Source organism: Achroia grisella, unplaced genomic scaffold (assembly GCF_030625045.1).
Source record: "Achroia grisella isolate CSIRO2021 unplaced genomic scaffold, CSIRO_AGI_Agris_v1 utg109, whole genome shotgun sequence".
Classification (NCBI taxonomy): domain Eukaryota; kingdom Metazoa; phylum Arthropoda; class Insecta; order Lepidoptera; family Pyralidae; genus Achroia; species Achroia grisella.
The window spans coordinates 2641865-2660852 of NW_026712573.1; the positions used below are offsets into that span (position 1 = coordinate 2641865).

Consider the following 18988-nt stretch of genomic DNA (forward strand, 5'->3'; position numbering starts at 1 on the left):
TGATAAATAAACGTGTCGGTGAACTACTTGTCTTGATATTATTAAAACTGCGATATGCTTCCTTTAATATCATCTGTACTTACTTTTTAATACAATATTCTTGCATATGATATTATGGCGGGACTTAGTATTGGAATATAACTGAGAATAATGAATGAGAATTTATTATTTTCTTCTTTAAAAAATAACATTAAACTTGGCATATGCACAAAGAAAAGTAGAACTCAGAAGATTTTTTTTCATAAAAATAGAATGATTAAAATCCATTCAAAATAATAAAACCTACTGCATCTAAAACATAAATATAGTCTCAATTTAACTCCTTTTTGAATTCGAGAGTGACGCCACGGCTCATAAAGCTTTAATTGCCAAAAACGTAGAGTGAGGAACGACAATCGCAAATTATATTTTGTACTAAATCATTAGTGATCTAGTTCATCAGACAAGAAAACGATAATTAAGAGGGCGGACGCACCGTGATGTAAATGTTAAAGAAAAATACTCAGCTTAGTTAATAAAGATGAGATGATCGTGCTCTGCATACATGAGCACTCAAAGACTTGCAAATGTTGACAAAATAACCGCGGGTGACCGTCGCAAGATGAAAATTATACCAACACAAAATGGTATACTTAATTTTCTACGTGACAGATTAGGGACTCTTGTTGAGCGATTATTGCGGTGAAAAATTTGGTGGGTCCTGTATGTAAAATAAATAGATACAAATATAGTCTATGTTTGTATCTATTTATTTTATAATGATATAACTACTAACATAGCTGTAGGCAACGACTGTCAATTCACCAGCTGCTGGCTGTTTGTTGTCTTCTTACCGACATAGTCATATAAAACTAATAAAAAACAGCAGGCAGTTATCAAATCAACTATTATTTAGTACTAGACTGTACAAAGTACGTTTCTTTGGTACAGTATTTAATATTAAAGGTGACCCAACCAAATACCAATATTCTATCCACTCTAAATTTTAGATTAGGGAAATTTATAGGCACTAACATCAGTTTACGGCTGCCAAATATGAATATAAAATCATCGTACTAAAGTTAGATACTACATACGTAAGCGAACCCAGAAACCAGTATGTATAATTGAATTTTGCCACTCGTGTTGATTGCCACTGAAGTGTATCCATTAAATGTTGATGTCAAAGTTATCTTGGCGCAATAGGTATTTGCTAGTAGAAAATGTCAATATCATATCTATAATGATCATTTTGACATTCTTATTATACTTTAAATAGGGCCGATAAGACTAATCGGTATCGATCCTCAAGAGTTGACTCTGTAAGTGATCCGGCAATTTAGTTATATTTAATATGAGCAATTAAAAGTATTACTATAATGAATATTATATATTTAAAAAGGAAGCTAAGGGGTTTAATTCCAATACAGAGCCCACTTAAATCATGACGAAATGAGAATAAGAGCAACACTTCATTAAACCATTCAATTTCAAAATTATCGCCCGTATTGGATTTATACTGAAATGAAATTCATCAATCTAATAATAGGTGATCCGTTTGATAGAATTTCCGAAATTGCTGAAACAGGTAACGTGGTGTACTCTTCAATGATTTTATGAAATTTATTTCCTCAATACCTGAAATCAATTATGGGCGTATCTGCAAAACCGTCCCAAGAAAACTGATACTTTCCTGAAACAAGTTTTACTGAAGTACACTAATATCAAACATTAAAAGAAACTAAAATTAGTTTTGAATGTAAAATTGTTTATATTGTCCACTAATTAGTAATAGGCACAGTTTTTGAAAATTATATTTTTGTACCGCAGCAATACAGTATTAACTAATAAATAACAACCCTAACTTTTGTCATACTCATGAAGGATTCTTTAATCGGATATAAGTAGACGGTGTTTGATTATTTACACTGAAAGGAACGTGAAGTGAGCCTACTTAGTAGACATAGAAGATTGATTTAACTTTAATTACCTTGCTTTAACTTAAATAATAAATATATATTGGAGTAGATGAAATACTTCTGTATACCCTAGCCTACATAAAAATGAAATTAAATGCCATAAACGAATAGTCTAATAATAAATCAGTAACAGAACCGAAGACAAAGATTATTAAAATAGTTGTAGTATATTGTAACTTTGTACATGATAATCTCAGAAACAGCTTAACCAATTTGGGTTCAGTTTTCACAAATTTATTATAATAAACTTAATTTGTATCTAATTAAGTGTAATTTATTATTATTTCTTCCAATCAGCATACAAACAAATAAATTATAGACTACAACTATGAGTCATGAAGTTGCGGGTTCAGCTTAGTTATCAAAAAAACGAAATTTCTTTATCACTATTCAAGGTACGTAAAATCTATATATATAAAATATAAGAACATTAAAAGCTAACTAGTTACATCTGTTGTAAAAAAATATTGTTGTCTTGGATTGATTCAGTTAAGGATCAAGTTTGAGTTTCTCATATCATAATTTACATAACGTGTCGTAATTTAATCCCTCTGTAGTCTGATGCCTACTTACTTTCGACCGACTACCAAATAAAACTCAACTGTATTTTTCACATGTGTCTATTATATGCGATTTCTTCTACGAAATTTGTCTATATATATATATATATATATATATATATATATATGTGTTTTACACTGGTGGGCATGCGAACAGAGCAGTCGATCCATCGTGGTAAATTCAGGAGGAATTTATGACAATCGCTTCTAGGTTCAAAAACGTGGAGGTCAACCTGACATGGTACACTGCTAGCAATGGGGTCAATAGTTCACACTACTGACAATCCCCTTATTCCCAATTATTATAATTTCGTTTTGCGATCAAAAGGTTTGTGACTAACATTGAATAGTTACTTACCTACATTACGTATTTATATACTGGTATATGAAGTATTCATTTCATTTACCTATATATCTGTAGATATTAATCGCATTTATTTGATTTAGTTCAATCCAATGAATGCCGTAATAAATTCATATAATCTCATTAAGGTTATCTGGGATTTCATATTATCTCTTCGATATCAAAATATATATATAAAATAATTACCTAGGTATAGTATTTTTAAGAGAGTCGTCGTAATTTACAGCTAAAGAAACCATCCGCATAAATTTTCACGCGTATCGATGACGTCATGAACATTAGTCTTATATTTAAATAACTTATAAAGCTTCATTCACAGTGACAGTAGTCAGTAATATTGTCATCGATACGATGATTTTAAAGCATTTAATGACCTCGGTAGTGTAGCGGTGTAGGACACCACTATGACCAGAATGACAATTGAGCATATGGTTTTCGGTTACTGCAGTTCATGAAGACGAGTAATTGACAAGTAAAAGATGCATCACTCCCATATTGCTAACGACCCGACCTACATGTTCCTATGTTCCCACTTACGGAAATATGTTTTCCAAAAGCAAAGTTAATATTACTAGTAGTAATGTTACTGTAATAGCTCATCCTAAAAACCAAAACACTGCTGTATTTTGTTTTGACGGATCGATTCTTAATTATGTATGTATAAGCAAACTACAGCTACCTCTTTCACACCTACTTCTACCATTTTTCAGATTATTTCGCATTTGTTGAAACAATACAAAAGATTGAATATATTTATACCTTATTCCTCAGAAATATAAGAACACGGATAAGATGTATTATAATTGCAAGATACGAACTATGATGGTATACTTCGTGTCTATAAGTATTTTCCATGAAGTGTGCGGTCAACTTATTTGCAATTCCAATTGTATAAAAAAATATCGTATGGCGTTGCCAAGTGCTATGTATGTATGTAGATATTAAACTAGCATGGATACGATGCAACCGCTAACGAATAGCACATACTACTGGAACATAAGTTCCAGTAGTAAGTGCTATTCGTTAGCGGTTTTAAAACTACAAAATTATCGTCTAAGTATAAACTTAGACGATAATTTCGTAGTTTAAAAAATCACTAACTAAATACCAACTAAATAAATAAATATCAACAAAAAATGTAAATATCGGTTACACACGTTAGGTAGAAAATAATTAGGACCAATGGAAATTAAATTTATTATTTGAATTGAAAATTGTAGTAAACTTTGATTTCATCAAATATTGTAAAAGTACTAATCCTATTATTTTAAAAAAACATTATTATATAGCCTTAATATGCCAAATACGTCATACATTAGTAGGCAATACATTAATTTCCAATAAGTTGTGTATGTGGGTTACGTTAGGCTTATACTGAAAATGGTTTTGGTCACATATACTCGTATAATAATGTAAACCAGAAGTAACAAAAAAGAACTAGTACATTAGTTACTAATAATAAGCATCAGGTACATAACATAAGTACGAGTATTTGGACAATATATTAAAGTCCTCTACGAAGAAAGCATCTTTTCTCAAACAAGGAAATCTTAGCCTCCTATTACTGTGCATGTATATATTATTATTATTATACTATAAAAACAAATATCAAAATCGGCAGAAGTATCAAAGTCGAGTGCAAGTGGTTTGCAAGTAGTACCTACTGCAGAGCGATAACAAGGGGGCGGCCGCCCGCCCAACCGACGCGTATATAAGCCGCCGTCAGGACATCTCCGGCACATCGCAGCACAACCGACATACCGGTAGCTCCTCTCACCCCGTCACTAACAGGTTCGTGGCGTTTTTTTACGTCTATTCTGTGTTGTCGATTTGTAAAACGTCACAGCAGTACTTTTGTATACTATGTAACGTATGTATATTTTGTTAAATAATTATTCATCTATATTTTTATTATAAAAATATACTCATTTAATTTTCATGTCATATATAAGTAAAAAAATCATTAACTTATGAAAAATTTAACTTCACAATAATAATAACAATAATAATATTAATAATTTAACTTAGTCAATTGAAAAGTTTCAATTTTTGTCTTATGAATATAGATATATCGCTTGCTAAATAATAATGTGATAACAATTATTAACTTTGTTAATATTTTAGTGTATTTTAATTATAGCTTTATGTAATGAAAATATCAATTTACTAGCAGTTATCATCAGAATTCGTTTGCTTTTTTTGAGATGAAAAAGTCCACAATCTTAATTCCAAACTTTATTAATATCCGTTCAGCCGTTTAGTCATAAAAAAGTAACTGACAACAGTGAAACACTACCGCAGTTATAATATTAATATGAAATATTATATATATGTTAAACTGTAAACATACACAACTTTTGAAGTACTTTTAATATACCTAATTCTGTATTATGAAATATAATTCTAACATTACGACGTTAGAATTACATGAAATTTCTCCCTTAATTTATTCTGTTCTCGAGAGCTGCATTTCAAAGTATAAACTCAAATGAATTTCGCTTGCAAACACACTAGCACAAGCATAGTAAAATGTCTAACGCAAATGTGAACACATATTACCATACATATAGCCTTTTATTTTATAATTTCTAATTGAAATGCACAAAGCGCGTTTGTTATAATCGCAACCCTACTACATCAAGAATATACTCACATTATATAGGATCCAGAATTTATTCCATGGTTAATTGACTTGAGTCTGGATATGCATGACCTTTGTACTGAAATATTAATTTCGTCATATTAGTAGGAGAATTGTTTTAACCTGGCAAACTTAAAAATCCACTAACACTAACAAGTTTTTTTATACATGTCTGGCATTTACTTTAGAATATTTCCATGTAGGTTCATAGAATAAATCTAACCTATTTATACTTAAAACCATCAAGCGATTTAGGCTATGCGTCATGCCTAATTTTCGATCATATAATACATCTAAACACATTACCCTACCATTCTTCGGTGGAAGAGTGAAAGTGAAATTTGTTTATGATATAATATGAATTTTTCATAAAAGTTACTATTCCTAATATATACATAAATAATAAATTAATATAAATTTGGATTATTTAGGAACAATCGTTACGTTTACTTGTAGCAGGAAAATAAAATTATTTTATTTGCGGTAGGGAAAATATTAATACAAAAAAGCCGCTTTATATAACATGAATAAATAATTTTTGATTTCGTTTATGTAATATTGAGTATTATTTTTAAAGCTTTCAATATAGAAAGGTCTTTATCTCAACTGAATAATGTCTACTTTCCGATAGGTATAACCTCACAATTTTTCCGTCGAATAGAATAACAAAGTATAAAATAAACTTTTATAGTTTTCGAGAATATATCGTACCCACTGTTTTCTGTACCTTTGTTATCGTGACCACATTGTCACTTATTAAACTGACAATTTCAGATAATGTTTTCTTAATGAGCTGTGTATTTTAGCCCCATTTGGCTCAATAAATCGGTCAATTAATCAGCTAGGGTTCCTCTTTAGACAGCTTTGTAGATATATAGAGAATAAAACAAATATAAATACAGTTTTATAATAAATATGTATTGATAAATGAAGTAATCAAAGTGTATAAATAAAGATATACAAGTCAATTGCTACTCTGGCATACCCCATTTATCCCAAGGAACGCGACGGTAAAATATGTGTATGTCTTACAACTAAACAACGAATTTATATCAATAATCCGTCATGGTACTACTTATACATATAATCATATTTAAATATAATAATTCCATCTGAATATAAATTATTCATATGAACAATGATATTTCAAATTCATCAACTTATTTGAAATTGTGAAATTATATCTCAAATGCACCTGAAACTGTTGAACAATATTTAGAACTTTTTTAAGTAAGATAAAAATAATTTATGAATGGATAACAAAATGCGGTTTATTATTGAATATAAATTATCATTCTATACTTAGAGTAAGAAAATTGCTGGCAATCATATGTCGAGGTTACGTGCACGTGTAGACTTTTCTTTAGTCGGAATCAGCCACCAGACATAATATTAAGTAATATTGGTAATCGTTAAGTAGTAAAATAATTGTAAAAATTTGCGATATTATTCTTCAAACGTAGTAACGTAAACGTGAGGGGTGGGTACAATATCCTATTCATTGGCTAACAATGCCTTGTTGAGTGACGAAACACGTATGTCGATGCACGCCGATAATGGTGAAATTGAATCAATTGACTTCTACTGAAATTGTGTACTGTAATTGGAATTTAAAGAGTATGTGAGAGGGGTTCGTCATTTCTTTACTGTACTAGTGACATGTACCGCACTTTTTCGAATTTTACTCACAATTTTTTTATAGCCATACTCGTGTATTAGACATCAATACTTATGTTATATAATCAGAGTAATTATAATTGCGATTCCAAACTAAGCGGGGATTCTACTATGGATACTCTAGTATAATTTAAAAAATACGTACATAATCTAAATAGGAAACCCAAACCTATTTAAACAAATATAACCATAAATATTAATGTTTGTATTATACAGGAGTAAAACTCACAATCATTGGAAGTAAAGAAACACCAATTTACTACTAGACTATCGAGGTTGTAGCCGCGTCATCTTATACTTATAATGTCGGTAAATAAACATATTTTCTAATTATTTTTTGGGGCGGAATCACTTTATTCCATTTTTTTTATTAAAAAAATGGAAGGATTTCTTAATGTACTGACGGGGCGCCAAAGAAATTATAATCGAATGAGGTCACTAAGCCTCCGAATTTATTAAAAACTTACCATTATGACCATAGTAAATATATTTCGACATGAGAATACATATCTAGAACCTTATATTCGCGTTTCAATGAGAATATTAGGAAATTATTGAAAAGTTTCTTTAATTAATAAGCTCTATATTCGACGACTTGTACTTTATTATTTGTTAATAAAATAATGCTTGAATTCCTGTTTTACTTCCAAGTTGACCTATTCATATTAACTATAAAACCATATATTTAATAAAAATGTAGAAAATTATACTATATTTATTACATTTACTCTAGTCGAGACATGAGTATCAAAACAATGAAAAAGATATTGAGATAGTATTGGACCCTATTGTTACAATTAAATAACACAATGTTCAAACAATCTAAGCTGAGAAGGGTCTGATATTCCCTGCGGTCTATGATTAGATGGCGGTGGCTTCACATAAAATTCCTGCGCCATTATTGACGAATCCTTCTTCTTTAGAATTATACACGCCCAACGAACGTCAAGAATCCTTATAAAAAAGAATAGGAGCTGAAAAGAAATAATAAATGCTTTAATATTGAATACACATTTATTGCCAACTAATAATACTTGAAGGAAATATTGTTTTTCACAATCACCTTTCATGCGTGCCATATAAAAATGTTATTGCACTCTATTTGAAGAATCCCAAATTTTTACGACACAATTAATACTTATTATTATCAAATATAACAAATACATACATATTTCCTGTTTACTTTTTCGTATTGTAAGAATTACCGTCTACAATAGCTTACGAGCTACATTGCTACGCAACTGTTCAGAAACATTAATGCATTATTTATTTTGATCCACTGATACTAATTATTTGTAACGTCGTAACAAGAGATATATGACTTTACGAATATTTTAAAGTACTACTAGAATGTATAGATACAGAAATTGACATACATATGTAGATTATAAATATTTGAAAATTCTGTACATTTTCGTGAACATCTCGTTGATGTCTTTTTTATACAAACTAAACAATTGAAATGAGATTATTAAAAGCAATAAACATAGCTCAAAGTTAATTTAATTAGTATTTTAAATATTTTGATCCTCTGTTCCAATTATTCTCCTATTATCAATAGGAATAAATTTGAATAAGTATTATATATTTTTTCAATATACACATCTGTTTTTGAAATAAGTGCATATAAAGTGCATTCTACACTCTACTATTTTTCTCTCTCCGGGTAACAAAGAATAAAGTAATAAATCAAATAAATGATCGCATTTACAACCAACTTATTTCACATCAAAATAAGATTACTATTCACTTATTTCCACCCGTTTTAACATAAACGGAATAGAATCATAGCTATGTGAATATTGCAAATTTTATATCTATTCTGCGTGACTATTCAATGTTAAATCTTCCGACAGAATATGCAGCATTTTTTCCTATATTATACCAGATTCTCTGAATAATATCCGTAACATAGAAATTTCGATTGGAAAATATTGATATATATAATATTAAATTTCATGTTTCATTCTGGTGATGGAGCCAAAGGGTCTTGTAAACAACTCGAACTCTATAATTCCATTCACAAAGAAAGAGAGATTCGTGGGCTAATACATATTTATCAGTGTTTTATCTTGGAGACCTCTACCGCTACATGCGAATAGAAGAAATTAAAAGTAACAGTGAGTATTTTTAAATCAATTATCATATATGTATCTGTATAACAAACAGGTCAAAAGGAACAACGATGCGTGGAGCCGGCGGAGCGCTGGCAGTGGCCGTTGCCGCGCTGCTTGTATGTTGTAGTGCTGATCCTCACCAGGTGATATATTACTTACTATTTAGAAGCACTTCCATATTATGTATACAATTATAGATATAATAATATACGTCTAAAACAATCTTGATGATTTAATGTGTGCTTTTTTATTATTATTATTTCTTTTTAATCTTAATGTTACAGATCTATTATTCTTGTAGTATATTGGGTTAAATAGAATGGTATTTACAATTTACTTATTCTGTATATTACATAACTATAATTAATTCATTAAAAACTATGAAATTATAGGTAAGTGGGAGATAGGTAACCACCTATCTCCCACTTATACTATTGTATTGTATCTGACAAACTTATTATATCTACTTATTGCTATTGTATCTGACAAACATATACTGTTTTGGGAAATATCTGTATATAGTATAGTATAAAAAAGGTAGTCACTGTACTGTGATTTTAAACTATACAACGGATTTTAATGCAGTTTTCAGCAATAGTTACGGTGACTCAAGAGAAAAGTTTATATGTATAATATGTACCTATACCCGCACAAAGCCGGGGCAGGCAGCTAGTACATTATAATAAATATAACAATATCCAATTCAACATAATATAACAACTTATACATATTACAGATATACCTACTTTAGTTTTATTAGACCTACCGTAAAGTCACAATATAAATTAACCCCTTAATCCCTTTGAGGCTGCGAGTTATATTTGCTTTTCATCTTCGGCTCGCTGGTTTTATTTTTCGGAACAAGTCAAAATTAAATATTTGTACTTAATTGAAATATTTTAATCATTTACGTATTCCATTCTTATATTGCCACAAAGTTACTAATGTCAAATAGCTTGAGTTCGCCTAGAATTTATATATTGTCATGTTACTTGATTTATGTTCATATTATATTGTAGAAATATATATCCATTGACTTACTTCGTGGTCACTTGATACCACAGATAAAGTAATGTTATATATGTACTTAAAATATTTACAGACGAGTGTAGTGTTAGTTGATCATGCACAGGATATTAAAGTTGTTAAATGTATCTAATTTCGATATATGTAATATATTATAGATATATATAGAATTAATGTTTATTTATATTAATCGATTATACATACATCGAAAATAATGAAATAGTTATGAATATTTTAAAAGAGCAGTAATTGAATTTATCCTTAGTATTGGCTGAGATTAGACAGTAGAGAAAAAGTATAGGTATATTAATAGAACTATACAACTATCTTCACACCAGGTTTCTTGGATAGAATCTTAGCTACATATGTAGGCATATAAATTATAATGAATGTTCTTCTATACGGAATTATTAATATAACATTTCTAATTTTAAATAAAATAATGTTAATCTCTGAACAATAAATATACAACATTTCAGTCCGTTAAGAGCTATTCAGAAAGCTTTGTTCCACTTAGACTATGTTAATTCCGTAAGCCTGCAATCAAATACTACATAATCATCGTGACTTTATAAACAAACTTATATTTAGATAATTACATTTTGTATAATTTCTTGTTGAAATTTATTCTTACTGTAGTTAAGAGTAAAATCTTAGGCCTTAATGTTTGATAGGATAGAAAAATAAAACTGTATACTAATACAGTTTTATTTTTTATTTTACCGTATAATATGATAATTAAATAATGGATATAATTTATACGTGTAAGAATGTATCTACTGTTATAGAAATCAGGTAATATAGAAACTTTGTTATCACGAATATACAGAATAGTTCTAATGAACACAAATATAGATCGACATGGCGTATTAGTAGAATTAAACCCAATTTATATTGAAAACGCGTTTTTAATATACATATGTAGATTGTCAGATCTTAAGATGCTTGTGACTACAGCAAATACAATATAAACGAAACATCATTTTTAGACATTTCATTTTATTGATATCATACCAACTATTAATTATTTTAATAATGCTCTCAATTGAGATCGAAATTTAACGAGCATCAATTACATTCTAAAATGTAAAACTTGGGTCAAAATTGTCGTATCGTAGTAGGTAATCGTATGTAGGTATTTTGGTTGTATAAATGTATGTTTGCCACAATTGTTGTATAAAATAAACGCAAAGATAAGTTTTAGAAGTAATCACAACTTATTTGATCGATGTCGAACACAAATATAGTTACGTTGTGTCTAATATCCCTAGGGCAGCAGTGTAGTGAAATATTATTGAAACTCCAATTTAAGTATTTTATAAACTTTGAAGGACATGCCATGACGCTTTTCTACTCAGTTTTTTCCTGTTGTAGTTTTATACAGTGGTTCCTATATTAATTTATCTTATACACTATTATATACTCTTACATAAATTGAGTTACTTAATATAAAAATACTTTCGTATAGGATACGACGACTTTGAACTGACCATAGTGGCTGTATGTGTCGTTTTTTATATATTTCTGTAAATTACAACTACAATCGTCGCGCTAGCGTTGAGGCGCCGGCCGTCCCGACGGCAATGTGATGAAGCATTTATCTCTTTTTTATTTTCTAACAATGATAAAGAAAACCACAATGCTCTTAATGTTTTAAATTTAATTACATTATTTAAATCGCAAAGTCCGAACCACTAGTTTAACTTCATTGGGAAATGTTAAAGTTGTAACTGGTGTAAAGTAATAACCGCTCCCTATATACCTAAACAGCGCTATAGACAAAATACTAATGTATTTTTATCATGACACCCGTGATGCCTTTTATACGTTCTCATTCCTGAGGACCGAGTTATACATCCGTACTCTATAATGGTACAAACAATAATTTTTCTACCCTAAAATAAAAACTTGCAACGTAATAACCAATTTTAAATTTAATAAAGTAATTCCCACTTTCCTTGTACAAGTAAAGGTTATATTGATAATTATTTGACAGGAATCTGAAGTAAGCGGTAATGAACACAACTCCGGCGACCGTTATGATGCTGGTAAGATCTTATATTATCAAGTTGAACCCATAAACCAACATTATTGTTTGATAATGTCCACAATGTTTCGCACTAAAGGAATCGTCCACACCAGAAAAACGTGACGTTTTATTTCTCTACAAAACGTCATTAAACTTTATCTTGTAACAATTAAAAAGTTCTAGTCAAACAGGACAGATTTTTTTAGTAACATAAAACTAAATATTTCTATTCATAATTTGGCCATCTAGGGGTCTTTATAATTTATATAAAGCAATTTAATCTGTACTTATATCTACAGTAGATATATTTTTGATGTGTACGATTCTTAAGAACAATCTCTGCACAATTTATGATTAACGGCAAACCCTGACACGATATTTGTCTCCCTTGTACACCATACCACAATATTTTTAAATAAATGTTCCTCTTAGTCCCTTGCACTTGAATATATAACACCTGTTCACGTACGATGATATTCACTTATCATAATTACACAGTAACTACCTACTTATATGCACTTTTCAAAAATTTTATAATCACTTATCTGTTAATGGTGATGGATCTTCGCACTATCCAGAACATACTTTTGCACATCGATAAGTCACAAGCTTGTTGAGCACTGCGCAACTGTTTTCACTCTACATTGTGGTGAGTAACTTTCAATTCTGATTATGCATTCTTGTATTATGCATGTTGTCTGTCATATTCGCAAATACATTAATAGATTTACTGGATTTATTACAGGACTCCATCAAAAACAAGATCTTGAAGATTTTCTACGATTTCTCTACTTATACGAAAGCTCTGTAGACAATCATAACTTGAATGGAATCGGAGGTAATCTAGTCGGCAGAAATCTGAATGACCTTGGAGGCACTGGTATGCTAGGTCGAAATCTAGATGCATTTGAAGAGTACTACTCATCAGAGGGAAAAAGCGCAGGAGGAGGAGGTCTAGGAGGTTCATCTATGCTAGGACGAAATCTTCCTGGGTTTGGTGGATACGAATTACGTAATCTTCACGGGGTTGGTGGTTCAGGAATACCTGGAAGAAGTCTGGAAAGCACTTATGGATACCACAGAAATGGTAATGGAGCTGGTAGCTCTACTCTTCTCGGAAATAAAAGAAAGTATTCCAGATATCTTGACTCCCTCGGCGGTAGCAACTTCGTACGTAACTTAGATTCTATTGGAGGTGCGAATTTGGTAAGGAACCTAGATTCAATTGGCGGTGCAAATTTAGTGAAGAAAAACCTCGACCAATTGGGAGGTCCTAACCTTGTGAAGAAGACTCTAGATTCCTTGGGTGGCGCAAACTTTGTACGCAACCTAGATTCTCTCGGCGGTGGCAATTTCGTTCGTGAATTGGACTCAATTGGAGGCGCAAACCTCGTTTAAATAACAATACTTTCCAATTATGTCCTACATTTGTTAATATTTCCACAAACACGTACAACGTATAAAATGTGATACATACAAATAGTTGTGTTTAAATTGTCGTTATTATTGGTGTTGATAAATATTTCCAATAAATACCCATACATTGCAATATAAATTTATTCTTCATATCCTTTCCAAGCGATCCTACACGGGTCAGAGGTAAGATATATCGTTTGATTTATGTAGATTATATTTCCAGTTTCTTAACGTACATCTGATTAAATTATACAAATAGGTCACAAGCCTCGAAACCTAGATCCCCTGAGCGGCGGTAATTTGGTGCGAGAAGTACGAGAGGTGCGCGACTCCCGGCACTTCGTGCCCTACCTTTTATCCAGACGTTATGATTACGCAAGGTACGTTGTAATTGGGATCTTATTTTTATTATATTTGAAGTATATAAAAAATCATATGATAATTCATATTTAAGATACCGGTAAGTGTTACATTTTTTAATAGACGAAGTGAAACTTCTTGAAATAGAATTTAACAGTGAATTTTAGTACTTCTATTATCAGAATGTAATATATTGGACTAGTCCATTTACAGAAAGTATGTATATATAATAGCAACATTTTTATGGCCGATAATAGAATAGCCATCTCGCTTACTCCAAGGATGTATGGTACCTGCATGAAAAATTTAAGGATGAGGGTGATGTTGAATTGTAGCAAGGAGGAGTCCGATTTATTTCTACTTACTGATATAGAATGTGCGTATAACTGCCTGAGAGATAATGAGCTGTGATCATCTTTCTAATATTAAATTTGAATTGTTCTTGTAAACATTCAAGAAATTGCCTTTTCTTATCTTTTCTAACACAAAAAAAAATATGTTAGTAACAGCCACATAAAAATTTCGTCTAATATAAAATTTATAATAGGACACTAATAATATAATCTATACAGTCCTAATAGCAATTCAATTAATAAAAAATACTCTATACAAATAGATGTGAATAAGACCTATGAAGCTCTAATTTGCCTCTAGCCCGTACGGAGGAGGCGGAAAGCGCGAGTTTTGGCCTTTAACACCCGTTCAATATGGCGGATATTACTCCGATGGCCTTCCCAAGCGCAATTTCGATGAAATAGACAGGTAAGTGATAGTACCTACTACAAGTTGAAAATGGTCGAGGTAATTTTCAGAACTCATGTAATTTCAAATATTATCTTTTTCGTATTTATTTTATATAAATCATGTTTCCAACTACGGTCATAAAAAACTTTGACGCTATTTTGTCCTTATGAATCCTTCTAACTTTCTTACTTCCAGAAGTAATAAACGAAGTGCGTGTTTCATTTAGTTTAGTTCTTGTAAGGTAAAAATTTGTTGTTGCTGTTCTCAAAAATTTACCAGATTAATTCATCATATTTCCCTTCTTTCTAAATGTATATATAAAATTGATTAATCATAAATATCAAACATCTGAAAGTATGAAAAAGATTTCGGAGAAATCATAAAATTAGTCAGTATTTCCCTCCTGAAATAAAAAATTCAATCATAGCTGTTTATACTTACATTGTGAAGGAAAATAAACCTTTTAATTGTTATATTTTGGTATTTACACAGATAGGTATATTTCTATATTAAATATGTATGAGTACATTAACTTGCCCGTAGATCGGTAAGCTAATTGAATTAGTTGGAATGTTTCTTTTGTTGGCTGCTTGCAAAGTAAACTTGCTCTTTTTGATGATGACTTTGGGGACTGGGTATTTCTAAAGAACTTTTGGTATTTTCAATTTATGAGAATTGTAGCTAACATAAGTTTTTCATTTTAATCGTAATCTAAATTAAATAGTAATGGAGAACTCTTTAACTGTGAGAGCTACCTTGGTAATTTTATATTACTTTAGAAGTACATTTTTTATTTATTCATTTACAAATTTTTTACTGTTTCCAGTTACCAGCTGTAAACTGTAAAAAATACCTAATAAAATAGTGTTTAGGTTTAGGAATTAATATTATTGCTAAGTATCTAATTTCTATTTATGTAATGCATACGCTACGACAAGGTTTCTTGTTATACCTACAGAGTAGTTACAGTACAGGTAGAGAATAACATGATACATTGAGCAAACCTTTTATACATGATTTAGATTTATTATAAAGAATAAAGTAAATATAGAAATAGTGTAGTCTATAGTAATTTCTGTATATACTGTGATGAGATGAAAAAAAGATGTGAGAAAAAACTAAATATATATAATTTATGTATTAAAATCTTTTCATGGCACCCTTCCACAAGATCTGGGCTTGACAACTTCGTAAAGAAAAGGAACTTCGATGAAATCGACCAAACTTCGATGCCGTTCCCTTACGCTACCAAGCGGTTCTATCACTTCGGACCTAACTATCTTGACATTGACTCACCAGCGTAAGATGCTTCTCTAATTTTATTACTTTATGCATAATTTACAGTCAATTTAATTTTTTTTATTACAAATATTGCAAACTTTTATAATGTGACTCTATAAATTAAGTTTGAATTATATATTAATTCTAATTATTAATTATTAGTTTTAATTTTAATATTAATTCTAATTATTAATTTCTACAATTATTTCTTAACATTAGTAACAAAATTTCAGTATTTTATTACCTGATATGTCAAAGATTCTTATTATCCTCATTAGATTTTTTACCCACTATATACAACCCCACTATATATAAGTACCCACACAACACTATTGAAAGTAGAATCTTTTGCTAAAAATATTATTCTGTAAGAAATAACAAATTTTACAATATCTACTAAGGAAATAATTTCTCAGGATAAAATGCCAAGTTAATTTCATTTGCTTTTCATTACGAATCTTTGTTTTTGTTCAAACCTACTGATGTTGATTTCATTCTTAATATTAAGGTAAACTCATATCTTAATCTATTTACAGGTCGAGTTTCGACAAAAAGAGGTACAGGCTCGACTTCCCCATGGATGAGATTGATCTGTCACATTTCCCCATTGGCTCCAAGAGATCGCAAGACAGTTTTCGTCCCGTGCGTTAATTTAGATATCCTACTCATATAAAAATATTGATACCGCTGTTACTATAGATATTAATAATGACAAATGTTTCAAGTTTAAATACAGCTTTCCTTCCTAATAATTAATGAATATCAGATGTCAGATATCAGTATGCAGTTATATTTAAAATTCGTCACCATGCGGTCAGGAAGCAGAGTTTATTGTGCATGGCAAAGTTCCCTCTTTGTTCGTTAAATCAACTTCTTGAAAACTGCTCTAACTTTCATAAACTTGGTATTACGTTAAATAATGTAAATTTGAGATACTCAAACTTAGATATTAAATTAACTTTAAGGGAGAGGTTTAGAATATCTGAGTGTTATATCGATATCGTCAGAACAACAATTTATTAAGATTGTATATGTAAGTTTTTCATGTTTTGTGATTTAAGATGCATATTTAATTTATTTTTAATAGATTATTATATTGATAATGAATAAAAGACTATGAATCTTCTTAATTAGTTTTTATTATTTTACTAAAATCCTTAATAACCCCAAATAGGGTTCACGCAAAAATAGTGATGTTCTAAGTTTTATATTATGTTTATTTGAATGTTGCTCTTAAATGGATAATTGCTACAATTTATTGAAGTTTTTTTTTGTTCTTACTTTTAAGTAGTAATAGACTACTTAAAAGTAAGAACAAAAAAAAAAGATGGATTAGGAAAAATTATAGGCATAAAAGGTAATGTACAGACATGACGACTATTATATTAACTAAAAAATAATGGTATACTGCGCCGAACTCAAATAATGAAGTAAAGGCAAGGCAATGATGTTTTTTTATACTACAATGATGTCAAACATAGCAATATTATAAAAAGAAAGAAATATTAAAAGTAAGTGGCGTACGTGCGCAATGAAAAATAAAACAAATTAATTTAAGTGTATTTACGCTGTAGCTTAGTTCCACGATAGATACGCAAATCATAAAACCGGGTGTGGTGAATAGTGGTGAATTGCGTTTTAGATTAATTAAACTTGTTTCAGTACTGTGATACGGTCAATCTTCAAAACAATCTGAACTATGACAAATCGTCGGCGGTTTATTACATTTCGCTTAGGGCTATATCACACTACCTATCAATATGTAACACTATAATATATAGAATGTAAAGTCACTCCATCGAGTTAATCTATCTATTTCTAAAACGTTTTGCATAATTTATTCAAAATCTATACAGTAGGTACATAGATAGGTCCAGTATAGTTAGAATGTCATCCGAATTTTATATTAGATATTATAAAAAAATATATGACAACTTTAGATTTGAGATAAACACCTCATTCCTAATAAAATATTAATTCACTATTCAAATATTGTCATTATTTAAGACAGTACTTTAGACCTTTTATTTGCCTTCGAATCGGTTTTTAATTTGTTTTTTTTTATTTTACTATTACATGGATAGCCCGAATATTTATAATATTTGTAAACAATTTTTTTATTATATTACTGGATACCTACCGACCTAGTAAAATAGTTTTAATTTCTATTTGATTTTGCTACCTTCGGTGTGTAATTTATGGGTAAAAGCTTTTCCTAAGTCCATGACTTCATTCACTGCCTGTCATATCAGCTGAACATGTAAAGGCAAATTGATTTCAAATTGGTATTAGCTACATTATATTTAACAGTAGCGGAAACCTATACCCTACCCTCCGCCCTTCCGATCCGCTCAATCATTGACACATAATGTTGCATTGTCATCCGACTTAAGTAGATAAACTCTCTATGTAAAAGTGGGTCAATATTGACTTCTAAGATTTATTATGATTAAACATGTGAGGTATTGTAAGTTTCGAACATCTTTGTATAAAATATTATAAGGATAGGTATTGAAATTTCTCTTCTACTTATTAAAATATTTATATGTTTAAAAAAATTGAAGTAGATGAAGTTTGAGTAAGCACCTAACTTACCATACTGGTTACTACTTCAGAGGGTTAAGCCCAAGTTCTCAGTATTAATTTTCTACAACAAAAAGGTTTATTAAACATTTAATATTCCTGTTCTGATTTTTTCTCCTATTCTTATTGAACCTAATTTAATGCATAAAACGAAGTATACTTCAAATATAGGTAGGACCTAACAATAACAACAATAATAATAAAAATCTCTTTAGAAAATATGTACTGATAC

The 18988-nt window shown here is 30.0% G+C and overlaps 1 protein-coding gene across 1 annotated transcript; it reads left to right on the plus strand.

Moving 5' to 3' along the window:
* Positions 1-4631: 4631 nt before the first annotated feature.
* On the plus strand, positions 4632-17228 carry LOC131845150 (uncharacterized). The gene is made up of 8 exons (XM_059194189.1): positions 4632-4673; positions 9370-9460; positions 12340-12391; positions 13118-13764; positions 14056-14168; positions 14803-14910; positions 16064-16192; positions 16710-17228. Exons 2-8 carry the CDS (start codon positions 9386-9388, stop codon positions 16822-16824), a joined length of 1239 nt encoding a protein of 412 aa, XP_059050172.1. The 5' UTR covers positions 4632-4673; positions 9370-9385; the 3' UTR covers positions 16825-17228.
* The last annotated feature ends 1760 nt before the right edge of the window (positions 17229-18988 follow it).